This window comes from Oryzias melastigma, linkage group LG9 (assembly GCF_002922805.2).
Source record: "Oryzias melastigma strain HK-1 linkage group LG9, ASM292280v2, whole genome shotgun sequence".
NCBI classification, from domain to species: domain Eukaryota; kingdom Metazoa; phylum Chordata; class Actinopteri; order Beloniformes; family Adrianichthyidae; genus Oryzias; species Oryzias melastigma.
The window spans coordinates 16,225,145-16,240,472 of NC_050520.1; the positions used below are offsets into that span (position 1 = coordinate 16,225,145).

The following is a 15,328-nucleotide window of genomic DNA, read 5'->3' on the forward strand; positions in this document are numbered from 1 at the left end:
GCTCAGTTTCCCCCACACGTCCCCACTGCCAGCCACCTTTCACTATCACCTTTCCCTCCCTCCTTCCTTCTCTCGTGCCAGAAATAAGTGAAAAAGAAAGGGTGAGTCAATCTGCATTCCTCCATTTTCAGAGCATTCAAATCTTCATTGCACGGGCTTGCGTCTGTGCTCCCTGCCACTCTCTGCTGGCACAGGGACTCACATGTAATGGAAAAGTACTCGACTGCCACAGGAGCAGCAGCGGGTTTGAATCTCTGTCTGGCCTTGGCTATAACAAGAGCGAGACAGTGAAAGATAAGCCCGTTTCTGCTCGCCTGCTTCCCCAGCTGTTTGACTTTCAACACACCGACTTCTTTACCTTGTCCGGGAGTCTGGGACACATAGAGTGGGCTCTTCACTGGAAACATAAAGCTCCAGTTCAGAGCTAGTAGTTGTCCAAGAGATGGGAATCAAACACAGCAAAGTGTTGTTAAAAATAGGGGTGTGTATTGGCAAGAGTCTGGCAATACAATACGTATTGCGATACATTTATCATAATACAATATGTATCCCGATATATCTAAAGACAGTGCCAGACAATATTTTACTATTTTTTTTAAATTATGACTTAAGAATTATCTGAATATTAACACATTTTTCACATAAGTAAAATAAGTGTCATTATCACTGCAACTGTATCTCATAAACAAGTAGTTTACCCAAGCAAATTCATGGAGCTTTTCTTCTGGTAATTTAGAAAATATTTAAGTGAAAAACTAAAGTAAGACTGAACTACATGATTGCCTATGAACGATTAATCAAATATCGCCTTGGCAGTATTTTAAATCGATATAAGTATTGTCAAATAAAGTATCATGATATCTCACTGAATCGATATATCACAAAGGAATTGTCATAATGTGTGTATGTGTGCTTCTAATCTGTAATGGCAAATCTAATGTTTTAAAGAAGAAAAACATCCTACAAATCAGTGAAAAAATTATTGATTTTCCAAACATTAAAGCATAAACACATTTTCTTTATTTCAACTGTGTTCAGTTCAAATACTTCTTTGTTGATTTGTAATATTTTGTTAGAGAACAGCTAGAAAGTCGTGTTTTTAATACAATATTTACATATATATTGTCTTTTTATACATATCTAAAGCCCTTTGTGTGACCAAAAGGCTTTTATTTCCTTCAGTTTTTCTTGAAACCTGTAAAGAAGATACCTCAGGGCTTCATTGTAGGCCCCTTTTCATTTCACATTTAAATGTAATGGCTGTGTAATTAATGCACTGGAGGGCTTTTTTTTATTTGCATCTACTTTAAGGACTCTTATTCGAAGAATCAGAAACCTTTAAGCCCGTTTTATTTTAAATAACACTCAACAGGTCCAACGTTTTTTAACTAAGTCAGGGGAAAAAAAAGAAAAGTCAGGAGGTGACTTGGAAAAGGGCAGAGATGAGCTCTAGAAGTGACAAACTGAAAACATTGGACTGATATATGCAGAGGATTAGCAGGAACTGCGGCATAATTGACAAGGTAAGCTAAGAAGGAACCAAATCTGAAAGCGAAACATAACTGAGCACAAATGTTGACTTCAGACAAGAAAAACAGGAAAACATAAGTGAAAAAGCAGAAATATTCATGGAAAACTTCACACTATAAATAATTAAAAAATGAAATTTTTATGAGTCAAGCAAGTGAGATCTATACTGTGATCAAATAAACCTTTTAAAAAGTATTCACATCAAACCTCAGAGTTTTGGCACCCTGACCTTTGAATTTGTAGGTTGAATGTCAGGTGATATTCTGTCTTAATGGGGTAAACAGCAATTGATTGAGAATGAGGGGAAGAAGTCCAATTATATGTTCAGGTTTTCTAATAGTGTTGTTTTAACGCTGTTACCACAAGCTTTTCCATCTCCATATATGTGAAATAAAGTTTTATAAATGTTTAAAACCTTTAAAAACAAAACATTTGTAATTACCTAATTCTGTAAAGCAAAGGTTTTTATTTGTTTTAGTTTGTTAGCTAAATTTTTCCAGTCTCTTGACTCTCAGACAGTGAATCTTGGTTTAACCACGACAGCAGATGGACCTCAGTAAAGATGAAACATTTGTGTTTACAGACAACAGCGGTTTGTGATAAAGAAACAAACACAGATGAGGGTGATAGAGGCTCAGGTGAGAGCTCTCCCTCCCACCGTGTTTACTCTGCCTTCAGGGTGAAGACTGAAGAGGACAATGATGTCTGTCCGTGACGACAGCATCAGCATGAGCTAACACCTACAGTAAAGACTGAACAGCTGAAAGTTGGACTGAATTAATACAGTCTGTTTGGGGTTTCCATTTAAAGTCATCTGAAACAACAGAGAGGAGAGAGAGGAAACCGTGAAAATCATGACGACAATGACTACAATGTGGAAGATTTTTTTTTTTTACTACAAAATCTAAATCTTTTATGTTTAAAAAAGACCCAATGAAGTAACAAGTTTTAATAATACAACTTTTTCATTTTAAAAAATTCTGAGGCATTTGATGTATTTTTTATGTTTCTTATTTTTGTTTCTTTTTGTTGTTTGTTTCTATCGGTCAGCTTTTTTTGCATTTGACAACCATATGATGTATTTATTTTGTTTTACAAAGATATATACTTGGTTAAAATAGTCTGGTTTTGTTCAATGGTCAGAGATAATAAGTTTTCTTCTTTCTGTCCCCTTTCATTTCCACCAAAGTCAAGAATGTTAAGTAATTTATTGTTATGTGCCATGAAAGTGAAATAAATAAATAATATTCTACAAGATCCTTAGAAATGAAAATCCCTGTATTTAAAAAAGAACCCAGTTTGTAGCAATAAACTATTATCAGATGAGTCATTACATTAAGTTTAAAAAGTGAATTTTACTAAACAAATAAACTGAGAATTTTTGAAATGTTGGTACCTACCAAATTACAGAGAATAATAAAAACATTTGAAATAAATTGATAAATTTCAGGGGTTTTTTTAAACTAGAGTACCCGTGAGGTCAAATTTGGCCGCTGTTTGTATGTTATTTAAATAAAATAATGAGAAACAAATGATCAAATTAACTTCCATGCCCAGAAGAAAATTACTCATAGGTTCTCCAGAGTAGAATAGATTGTCATTGCCATTGATGATGGTTCAAACGTTTGCAGATAGAGGTCTTCTTAGCATTGCAGTCGTCATAACAGCTTCATACGCTAAGTGAAACTATAAATAGCTATGGGAATCAAAACACATAGACATGTTTACAAAAATGTCAAATAAAAAAAATGCAGTCTTACAGAACATGCTGTAGAGTTTGCATCCATTGAGGTAGTGATGTTGTTGGGACAATAGATGGTCTTTATCTTTTCCTAAAATGTGGTAAACATTGAAGTGGGCGTGGTCAATGATGATACGTCAGACTTTTCTTCTTGGGTCGACTGACACCTCTGAGTGCAGGTAAAGAAGAGCTGAAGGTCTGCAGGTGCCTTCACCATCAGCAGGTCAGTATGCTCTCACTGCTGACCTGTAGCGGTTTCTGAAAGGAGGCTGTGGCAGGTGAAGACTCTTGAGTTTCCTGAGAAAATGAAGTCTTTGTTTGATTTCTTCCTCTGATGTGTGATGTCCGTGAGGTCAGCAGAGATGTTCACGCCCTCTGCACCTCCTCTCCTTTAGGCTGCTGCGTGCTCCTGGATTTTCAGAAGTCTATTGTCAGCTAATTAGTTTCAATTATCTGTAAATAAAAGATATTTGATGGAAGTTTGTCGAGATTGTATAGAACCTGATACATGATTTTTATTTAGTTTTTATTCAAGTGTCCTAAATAATCTTTGAAGGTTTTTTGGACATCTTGGCCAAACTTGTAAAATAAGGCGAGCAGCAACTCAAGAAGCTTTCAAGACATCAAAAAGTTCTTCTGAGGGCAGAACAGATCTTACTTGTTTCATGTCCGATTTATAGCCAGATTGTCATTTGCTATTAAATATGAACCAGATTTAATTAAGGATCTGATTTATTCCACTAAAAATGAATTTTTCTTTGTTACTAAAAACTATTTTTGGTTGACTTAAATGTTAGAAGATTCAAATTTAAATTTTAAACAATTTGCCTTTACTTTTTTGTGCCATATTTTCACCTGTACAGTTTTGCAAAGCTTTATAAATGTATGTAGATAAGTTACAGTTTTTTCAATCCAGGGATTGAGGTGAATAACACTTTAAACTGCTTACACTTTCTGTGGTGGCTTGAAATCTAAATCTAACAAAGAAAACTCATCAGTCTTAAGAAGGATTGGATAGTTTCCTTGAATTCTTTGAAAGTATTCTGAGTTGAAATATTTCTAAAGATGTGATATTTTCTTGTTTTAAAGCGTGAGTCTGTTTCTGTTTAATCTTAGTCTAAACTGTATCTTTAAGGTCCTGGGTGGATGAGGATGTTTAGCATTAGAAGCTGGAGTGTTTGTGTTAAAGAAAGGATGTGAAAGATGGAACAGATCCCAAATTGAGAAGAAACAGATCCCAAATGTGAGACAGTCTTGTTTTATTATGAAGAATGTCTTCCAGTACTTTCATGGAGGGAGTGAACCAAAATCTGTCATACTATCAAGTTTGATATTTCCAATCAAAATCAAATGGAAAATAATGAGCTCTAAGATGAAGAAAAAAAACATTGTTTATTGCCAGATTGTGACAAGTATACTAGTTGGTAAAATGTTCTATAATGTTTTTTTTATATAAGCTTTTTTAAGCAATCTTTTGGTTCATAATTGCTGTTTTCTAAAAAAGAATTTGAATTTTTTGTGTTTTAAAAATCCAAGCAAAAGATAAGAAACCTACAGAACTCTTGGATTGTTTATTGGTTTGTTTGGATTAATACCTTTGTTTTGATTTTATTGCTATTTTAAGTTGGTATTAAATTTATTTTTTGTTTTCTCTTTTATTTTCCCCTTTTGCTGATGCTTAGACTTTCTTCTTGCTTTTGTATTTGAATATTACCCTACGTTTTGGATTGTAATTTTACAAATAGAATAATGTGAAGTCAAACTTCTCTCTCCATAGCTTTGAGTGCTGCGCCATCTTATGGCGGAAGCCCGTCATTGTGTACTTCCGTCTGTTGTCTACGCAAAATCCGGTTGTGCAGCAGCCATTTTGTCTGTTCGGGCAAGTCTTCCCTAACGGCAGTGAACAGCCGTTCCACCTTGAAAAACAATTTGAAATGTGAATTTATTGTCTTTATCTCAGCTTAATTTGCTATTGGTCGCTATATAAAAATTCTACTATTTAAGGGGCTTCGCAAAGCTCCGCTTTTTTACACAAACACGGACGTCGGTGCGGAAAACGCGAGTAAGCAGAGGCATGTCGTGTGAAGAAAGCTACTTGGCTATCATACGCTATCTGACGGATGAACGGGAGCCGTATGCACCGGGGACGCCGGGCAACACCAAGAGGAAAATCCGAAAAGCCGCTGCCTGCTACGTTGTCCGGAACGGGACTCTGTTTTACCAGCGACGACTAAAGGGTCAGAATGATTTCACGGAGCTGGAGGTTGTGCTGCAGGACAGCCGGAGGAAGGAACTTATCAACGATGCGCACATTATGGCAGAAGGGGAGCATTTCAACCAGCAACTCACATGGGAAATTATCTCCCAGAAATATTGGTGGAGAGGTAGGACGCTTTATTAACTTGGGAAAAGACAGTTTTTAAGTAATTAATTAATGTATTATTAATCTGTTCGGTGTACACATGGAAATACATACAAAGCAAGTCTAATGACAGCAGCCCCACCAACAACGCTCTTTGTCGCCATCTGGTGGTCCACTGAAATAATTGCATTTTTTTTTCTTGATTCATGCTCATTTTTCCCCCCAGAAAATTTACTTATTTTTGTCTTTTTGTGTAACCAAGGACACTAATATTATTTTATTATAGATTATAGTCACAATTTTATGGCATTTTTATCTTAGAAAAAACAAGTTTAACAGAAGTAAGCAGGGCCTTTAGTCAACGATGCGCACATTATGGCAGAAGGGGAGCATTTCAACCAGCAACTCACATGGGAAATTATCTCCCAGAAATATTGGTGGAGAGGTAGGACGCTTTATTAACTTGGGAAAAGACAGTTTTTAAGTAATTAATTAATGTATTATTAATCTGTTCGGTGTACACATGGAAATACATACAAAGCAAGTCTAATGACAGCAGCCCCACCAACAACGCTCTTTGTCGCCATCTGGTGGTCCACTGAAATAATTGCATTTTTTTTCTTGATTCATGCTCATTTTCCCCCAGAAAATTTACTTATTTTTGTCTTTTTGTGTAACCAAGGACACTAATATTATTTTATTATAAATTAAAGTCACAATTTTATGGCATTTTTATCTTAGAAAAAACAAGTTTAACAGAAGTAAGCAGGGCCTTTAGTGCTAATAACAGATTACATATTTGAGCATAAATTGTAATAAGTTACATTTCAAACAGCTGACTATTTATTATGTTCACACTGAAGCATACACATTGACGCCACAATGATCAAAATTCCCAGGTTGGGATTAATATAGTATCTTTACCTTACCTATTATATATATATTTTTGTTTTTTTATACACACATTTAAACTAGAGTGGGAGGATAGATCCCTAGAAAAGAAATACACAGACAGTCAATGAAAGCTAAAGTAGAGACAATATGAGAGTGACAAAATATTCGGATTTTTTATAAATTAAAAGAATTTTCCTAAACAATGACAAAAATAAAATTGAACATATAGATAAAGGAAGGGTATTGCAGTCTTTTAAACAAAAAACATTTATATTATATTTTTATTAGCGTTATTATGGTGTAAATTATGTTGTGAAATAAAAGGAACTAGGTAGTGTTTCAAATAAAAAGGAAGGTCAAGATAAATGCATTTGAAAATAAATTGAAACCAGTGAAATTGTCTTCTACCTTGTAATGAAAGCCAACCCAATCGTTCAAACAGTGTGCAGTGATGATTACTGTAGGGACAGCGAAGCACAGAGCGGCACAGACTTTTGGACTTTTTCTAAAAGTGTTTTAAGACGGTAGTTTAATTTACTGGTGATTGATTGAATATGAGTTTGGAAAGATAAATTAGATTCAAACCAGACACCAAGCTATTTAAAAGAATGTGTTTCCTCTAGAGGAGAGGAGTCCAAAAAATGCAGAATACGATTTAAACCACTTGGGTTTGTTGTATGTGTCTGAAAGAGCATGCAATATCATTTATTTTATTCAAAATCCTTTTATTTGAAATCAGCCAATGTTGAACTGAGTCAAAGTCATGCTGCAAGCATTTGTTAATGTCAGTAATGGTAACGCTGACCTTTTACACGTGTTTGTGTTTCTGACATTTCAGGAATCCTGAAAAACGTCAAGGATCACATCAGGGAGTGTGCTCACTGTCAGAGCAAGCGGAACGCCGACGATGGCTCCGGATCTCGGTTGTTCTCCAGGTCTGGGAAGCGCCGGCTGGCTGCTGGCGAGGAGGACGAGGAAGAGGAGGATGAAGAGGAAGGCTTCTTCGTTAACGATTTGTCTTCGCAGCAGAGATCCAGGGGGCCTAAAGCGAAGGGCAGACATGAAGTGGTCTTCGTAAGTGTCACAAGCTCTTTCTAAAGCACTGATGGATGTGAGCTTGGCTGTTTGTAAAAGTGAGAATGGTTCATGCTTGTTCCAGGTGGACAGCAGAGGGGAAGTGAATCAGTTTCTGCCCAAACACAGCCAGACGATGCTGAACAAACTGAACAGGCAGCGGCTGGAAAACCAGTTCTGTGACATCACGCTGCTGATCGAAGGAGACGAGTATCGAGCGCACAAAGCGGTTCTGGCTGCATGCAGTGAATACTTCAACGAGCTCTTCTTTGAGAAGGGCGCTGCCACCACACATGAAGCTGTGGTGGACCTGAGCGGTAAGCGTCCTTCCTGTCTTTTGCCAGATGTTTTCTCTCCTCTCTGATTGGCTCTGTCTGTGCAGGTTTTGCTAAAGCCAGCTTCCTCCCACTGCTGGACTTCGCCTACACCTCCAAGCTCACCTTTAACTTCTGCATCATGGCGGACATCGCCAACCTCGCCCGACACCTGCTGATGACAGAGGTGCTGCAGATGTGCGAGTCCGTGCACAAACAGGTGGAAGAGCACAAGCTGACGGTCTACCAGAAAGGGGAGGTGCACACTGTGGTGTCGACTCAACAGGCTCCCCAGGAGACTTTGAAGGAGGAGCAAGAGGCGTACATGGTGACCATAGAAAGCGAGGACAGCGAGCCGGTGGCGTACGTCACCTCGTCCAAAGATGGCTTCATGCAGCAGCCCATCACTGTGGTCACCCAGACAGTAGAAGGAGAGGCGGTGCATGCCGAGGAGGTGGCGCAGATGGAGCCCATGGCTCTGATTGCTCACAGCGCGGACGTTGAGGCAGGAGAAACCGTCACCCTGATCACCGGCGGCGCGGAGGTGATGGAGGACGAGGCGATGACGGTAGTGACCCACAGCGGTCAGGCCGGGGCCAGCGAGTCCCTGGCTGTGGTGTCTGCCTGCCTGGCGATGGAGCAGCCTCAGGCGGCCGAAGAAGAAACGTACGTCATCAACGTAGACCTGCAGGAAGCGGGTTCCTCAGAGGAGGTCAAGAAAACAGTATCGTCCCCGCAGCAGGAAGAGGAGCCTGCAGAGATGCAGAAAACAGAAGCTGAAGCCGTTGTTGCTCCTCCAAAACGCAAACGAGGACGGCCGGCCAAAGTGAAGAAAGTGGTGGAGATCGAGGAGGTCATACCAACAGAGGAGGAGGTTCCCTCTCCAGATGATGGCTCCTCTGATAAGCAAGAGTCGCCATCTGACGACCCAAGCCGAAGGCGGCTGCGGCAGCGCTCCATGGTCGAGGGCAGCTATGCTCGGCTGCACATGGGCCTGGAAGAGGAAGAGGAGAAAGGTTCAACTCCGCCGCGCGTCACCCCACCTAAGGTGCAGAAATACCTTCAAAACTGATATTTTTCCAGCATGTGTGAACAGCTCATATATGTAACTAGAAAAGTTGCATCGTCTGCGATAATGCTAGTGTGAATGCTTTTTGCTGAAAGTAGTCACTGAAGATGCTGAAGCTTTTTGCTGAAAAAGCAAAAGCTACTTGCAAAATGTTAAATTTGCTAAAAGACTGGGAATTTGGTTAAAGAACTATAAAAAAGCACTGAAAGTGACCTAAGTTTTTGAAAAAGTTGTAATAAAATTGCTTAAAAATTCCTAATACATGTCAAGTTTTCACAAATATTTAGTCCAAATTAGCCCAAAAAACCTCAGTAGATGCCAAATTAGCCAAAAAAAGCTAGCTCATTGCTTAAATACTAGCTAAACTCCAAAATAGCCTAAAATTCCTCGTTAAAATAAACTAGTTGGCCTGCTGCTAAATGATAAATTTGCCTATAGAGCCTCAGTAGATAACAAATTAGCCAAAAATGCTAGCATATTGCTAAAATATTCACTAAACTCCGAATTTACATAAAAAAAACTCAGTAGAAGCCAGATTAGCCAAAAATGCTAGCTTGTTGCTTAAATACTAGCTGAACTCCAAAATAACCTAAAACTTCACAGTAAACTAAATGATCAAAGATGTTAACCTGTTGATTAAATAGAAGCTAAACTCTAAATTAGCCTAAAAACCTTAGTAGATAAGAAATTAGCCAAAAATGTTAGCACGTTGCTAAAAGATTAGGTAAAACCAAATTTTTGAGAATTACTTTGAAAGATTAAAACATAGCTCCTGAATATATTTAAAGAGTTGTTGATAATCTACTAAAAAATTTGAAATTTGAAGACTTTCTCATTCATTTTCTATGTGGCATATTTTGCTCAATATTTCCAAAACTATAAAGTTTATGAATATCGAAAATACTAGCAGTAATGTCCCAAGCAAGCTGAATGTTTTGATTCCAAATCGTTTTTATGTCCCGAAAAACGTACAGAGAAGACAGGAGGATCGATGTGAATTCTTACTAAGCATTCACACTATTACACGTATGTTTAAGGTGGGTCCCAGGCAGGGCAAGAGGGGCAGACCGCCAAAGCAGCTGGTGCAGGTGGACGGGGCGGATCCGGCTGGGAGTGATTCTGCAGCAGATGCCAGCATGGTTCAGAACGACACAGCTGCAGAAGTCAGTGTGGAGGAAGCTTCAACCAAAGAGACGGAGCCAGAAACCGCAGCCAAGCAGCCCCAAACCTCAGCAGAGGGCGCTGTGGACGGAAAACACACGTGCTCCGAGTGTGGGATGTCCTTCCAGAGACGCTACTCGCTCATCATGCACACGCTGAAGCACGAGAAAGCTCGGGGATACAAGTGCAGCGTGAGTGTTCTGATTAGCTGTGGTTGTGGTGTTGTGTGTTTGTCCTCAATGTTGGTTTCCCTGCAGCTTTGCAATAAGGAGTTCCAGTACGCCGCCTCCCTCCAAGTACACCTGGCCCGACACAAGCAGCAGAGGAGTCAGCGGGAAGCCGCCGCCGCCGCCAAACTCTCTGCAGAACACGCCTCTCAGAGCAGAGGGGACGGCGAAGGGAACGACAAGAGCTCAGCTTCGCCCACCAAGAGGGAGTTTGTGTGCGACATCTGCGGGAAGACCTTACCCAAGCTGTACTCGCTGCGGATCCACATGCTGAGCCACACTGGCGTGCGGCCGCACTCCTGCAAAGTGTGCGGCAAGACGTTCGCCCACAAGCCCAGCCTGAAGATGCACCGCGCTCTGCACGACAACACCAAGCAGTTCCAGTGCGAGTACTGCAGCAAGACCTTCATGACCAAGAGGAGCATGGAGGAGCACACCAGCATACACACAGGTCAGAGCCGCCACCTCACAAACAAGCTCTTGTTCAAATATAATTGAATCCGTTTGCTCTTGTTTCACATCAATTTGAAAAAAGAAATCGTCAGAACACCTGAAGCTCTTCAGGTGGCTGAGTTTTATACATCTCAAAGCCTACTTCAACACACGAGACACATAGCTTTGCACAGGTTCCTCTTTATTGAACTTCCCCCAGGAAACATACATCGACACACAAAGGTTCCAGGCCAGGTTTATATCTGTGAAAACCTTAACAACTGCATGCATTTAAACACTAAATGCATCAAGTCTGTCCAAACACCGCCCTAAATTCGCCAGATTCTAGCAGAGAGGTGTGCTTGATTCTAATCTGTTAGAATCCAAGCATACGTCTATGTTTTTGTCCCTTTATTTTGCACTTCAGTTTAAAACGAAGCAATCATTTTTGCACTTTGAGATTAAAGTGTTTCTTTTCCACGTTATTATATTAGGCATTATTTGAATGAAAAAATGTCAGATGTAGATGTATGACAGACTGACTAAGCTAAAGTGTTTGTACTACCTGTTGGTCAATTTATTAGTAGGTAAAACAAGTTCTACAAATTTGTTGGAATCTATAAGAGCTATACGCTCTTACAGTGTACTTGCAAATATTTTTTGTCAAGTATTTAAAAATATTGGTTGGTTATCAGTATCAGCTGCAAGGGGCCGGAAAATAATGTTATACAAGGTCATTATCGTGCATGACTACATTTATGGTTGAGGGACTTTGGTTATAAACCTTCTAATCATCATTAAAACACCCCTGGGAACATTTAAAAAAAAAAAAAGAAGAAAATTAATTGCATTAACTTTGACAGCCTCCTGCACATGAATTATGACTTTTGAGGAAAATAAACCAATTTCAAGGAGTTTTTTTTATTTAAACACTTATTTTGAAGCTCTGACTTGTTGAAGCTCTTTCTGTTACTTGTATTTGTGTGAGTGTCAGAGCTTTAGTGGATTGAAACAGCTCAAAATATTAATTCAGAGCATGTGAACACGTAGGGTAAACGTTACTGAAAGCAGAATAATCATTGACTGAAATGTCCTTTTGATGGATCTGTCTGCACCATCACTGCTGTTAACCAGGTTAGAAGCTGCACGCCGCTGTTTGGCTCTAAAGTTCATCTAAGGCTCGCTCAAACAAAAGGCCATTTGCTCTGCTGGAACTTGTTCTCATGCTTTTTCCTCTCCGTTAGTCGCCACGGGTTTCCCTCTTATGTAACTTGGAGTTGAACAGTTGCACCGCAGGCACAGTCGTTAGAGCTTCAATCAGCTGAAAGCCTAAAAATCAGACTTCAGATGCTTCTGTTTCAGCCACAAAGAGAAAACAGCACACTGGTGTGGGACACTGACACACAGCTCTGCTCAGAGGATTACTTCAGGTTACATTCTATAAAAATTTGTCTGTTTTTATAAGATGTGCTGCACAAAAAACGTTTTATTTTCACTGCATAATATCTGTTTTTTTGTTTTGTTTACTATGATGCTTTGGCTCCACGTCGCTCTTTCCCTTTTCAGAATTTTCATAGATTTCCATGCCGCTCCCTTTAGCTCCTCGATGTATTTATAAGCATCTTTAAATTTGCATCAACTCAAACTTTAAATTGAAAATCAAACTGAAGTTTCATTTCCTGTCCCACACTCATCAAGTCGCAGAGCCCTGCTGTTATTTTTTACATTTATTTTCCCGTTATTTTTGCTTAATTGTTCATATATTAGTTTATTTCAAAATGAAAATATAAACTTTAAAAAAACATTAAATTCCTGTATTTAGAAAATAATCAAATCCTAGTTAGAGTGACTTTTTAAAGATTTAAAGTTGTTATGGACTGACTTCATAGAAATGTTGAAGTAGCCAAATGAAACAATTTCAAAACCTAATTCTGGAGAATTCATTGAGTCAGAGGGTTAAATCTCCGCTACAATCATCTTTTGATCTGTTTTGAAAGATTTCCCAGTGGTCTCTTCATTCATTTTAGCCAAAAAAACAAACAAATAACTGTCATTTTCTAAGGATTTTAAGCAGAGTTGTAGGTGGAACTGTGGGGGCAGAGAAACCCCGCCCCCTTTCCCCTCACCGTTCCTGGGAGGTCAGAACAAGAAGCTTGTGGCTCACTCTGTTAATCCCTTCCGCTCTCTTTGGGGTCCAGATGACTCCAACCACATATTGATGTGGGATTCCTTCCATGACAAATGTGGACAAAGGTGGACAGGATTTAGATTAGTGAAACTCAAAAATCAATGATTAAAAAAAGTTCAGAACACTAACTTGTGGGTCCAGATGACCCCACTTTTAATGTAAACAAGCCAAGGAGAGCAGAAGGGTTAATTATCACAAATACACAAATGGCTTCAGCGCCGTTTTCTCTGCTCTGTCTCTCAGGAGAACTGATGGTTTTCATTTCAAATCCACAGGTGAGTCAAAGTACCTCTGCAACACATGCGGAACCACCTTCCACCGAGCGTCTGCTCTGAGCAAACACCTGAAGAGGCACCAGCCACGGCCGCAAGTCCGTCCGTACTCCTGTTCTCAGTGAGTAACTCTTCATCCTCTTCTCTGGGATTGTAAAGCACTGCGTTTTCCTCACACCTCCTCCTCTCTGTCCAGCTGTGACAAGAGTTTCTATGAAGCTAAGGACCTGCAGCAGCACATGAACAAGCACATGGGCCTGAAGCCTTTCCAGTGTCAGGAGTGCGGGAAGTGCTACAGCTGGAAGAAGGACTGGTACTCACACGTCAAGTCCCACAGCGTGGCCGAGCCTTACAAGTGAGTCTGGCTGATGACAAAGGACCAGAGGAATTGTTTTTTAAATTTAATTTACTTCTATAAGTATTCATTGTTTGTGGGGTCATGTCTGTGTGTTAATGGAGGGAGGGGGGTGGGTAAAGGCTGGATTGGTTTATTTATTTGCTTGTTTCTGTTTTTAATTGTAAAGCCCTTCGAGCTGCACAAGTATGAGAAGTGCTCTTTTATGAATAGTTTGACTGATTGAAGGGTTTCGTGGGTCCTCAGGTGTAACGTGTGCGGGAAGGAGTTCTTTGAGAAGGCTCTGTTCAGGAGACACGTGAAGAAAGCAACGCACGGCAAGAAGGGCCGAGTGAAGCAGAACCTGGAGAGGGAGTGCGAGCATTGCGGCAGGAAGTTCACTCAGCTCCGGGAATACAGACGCCACATCAACAACCACCAGGGTGAGGAAGTTTGATGAAGTTGTTCTGCCATTGAATCCTCACAGAGCCTAAAATAAAATCCTGTTCTTATCACCTCTAAGGGGTGAAGCCCTTTGAATGCCTGACGTGTGGCGTGGCCTGGGCGGACGCCCGCTCCCTGAAGCGTCACGTGCGCACTCACACGGGCGAGCGGCCGTACGTGTGTCCCCTGTGCCAGGAGGCTCACATCGACGCCCGCACTCTCCGGAAACACATGGCCAAGTACCATGTGGACAACCTACCGGGCAAGATCATGCTGGAGAAGGACACCCTCCAGTTTCACAACCAGGGCACCCAGGTGGAGCACGCCGTCAGCATCCTGGCGTCCGACCTGCCCCCCGAGCTCCGACCCGCCCAGCAGGTGGCCTCGGAGGAGATCGAGACTGTGCTGATCACGGAGGAGACCGTGGAGGCAGTGGAGGCTGTTCAGGCGGTGCAGGGAGTGAGCGACGGGTCGATGGCGACGCTTTCGGATCAAGGGATCATGCAAGTGGTGAACTACGTCCTGGCCCAGCAGGCGCTCACAGAGGTGAAGCCTGACGAGACGCCAGAGGTCATCCAGACCATGGAGGTGGAGGTGGCTCATGTCACGGAGGTGGAGTGAACCAGACTGACCCACTCACCCGAGTTTTCTTACAGTCTGTATAAAATGTACAAACATTCTGTATGAAGCAAAGCTTAAAATATTTTTCGGAACATTTAAATAATGATCCTGGCTCAGCCCCGGAATGTGTGTTTTCTGTAAATAAATGAACAGAAGTAAGAGAAGCTGTGAGTTTAGCTGTTTGGGGGAAGTCTGGCACTTTGAAGAAATAAAAGTCAAATTAAGTCTTTTTTTTAATCACTTTGTTTCAATTCTTGCTCTTGACTAAACTTCATTTACTGTCCTGCAGTTGAAGGAATGGCAGAAATGAAAGCTGCTTCATGCTGTAGCAAATCTGTGATGAGTTATAATCATAAGTTAGGAAGGTTAAAAGTTTTACTATTTGTTATGAATATTAATGAATTGTATACAATTTCCATTCAATATTATTAGTAATGAATGAAAACAAACATAATTTCATTAGTTTGCTATTTATTATCCTAAAACTCAAGACATTAATGAGAGACTAAATTTTTGCACCGGTGCGCAAGTTTGGTGTCCTAACCTTCTCGACCACATTACATTTGACTCAGCAGTTTTACATGGTCACTTTCCTTTGTTTTTAATTCAATTTAAACCATGTAATTTGAAAAAGCTTCAATTTGTGACAGCAATCGAAATGGGCG

The 15,328-nt window shown here is 40.3% G+C and overlaps 1 protein-coding gene across 3 annotated transcripts; it reads left to right on the forward strand.

Moving 5' to 3' along the window:
- The first annotated feature begins 4,808 nt into the window (after positions 1-4,808).
- Positions 4,809-14,900, forward strand: zbtb11 (zinc finger and BTB domain containing 11). Of its 3 annotated transcripts, XM_024278430.2 has the most exons (11): positions 4,809-5,595; positions 6,019-6,078; positions 7,366-7,601; positions 7,687-7,918; positions 7,984-8,963; positions 10,022-10,336; positions 10,403-10,823; positions 13,268-13,385; positions 13,461-13,619; positions 13,866-14,041; positions 14,122-14,900. In XM_024278430.2, exons 1-11 carry the CDS (start codon positions 5,346-5,348, stop codon positions 14,661-14,663), a joined length of 3,489 nt encoding a protein of 1,162 aa, XP_024134198.1. In that variant the 5' UTR covers positions 4,809-5,345; the 3' UTR covers positions 14,664-14,900. The 3 variants fall into 3 exon arrangements, with proteins under 3 accessions (XP_024134198.1, XP_024134199.1, XP_024134200.1); XM_024278431.2 differs by lacking the exon at positions 6,019-6,078 and having other exon boundaries at positions 4,809-5,655; XM_024278432.2 differs by lacking the exon at positions 4,809-5,595 and having other exon boundaries at positions 5,984-6,078; positions 14,122-14,893.
- Positions 14,901-15,328: the final 428 nt, after the last annotated feature.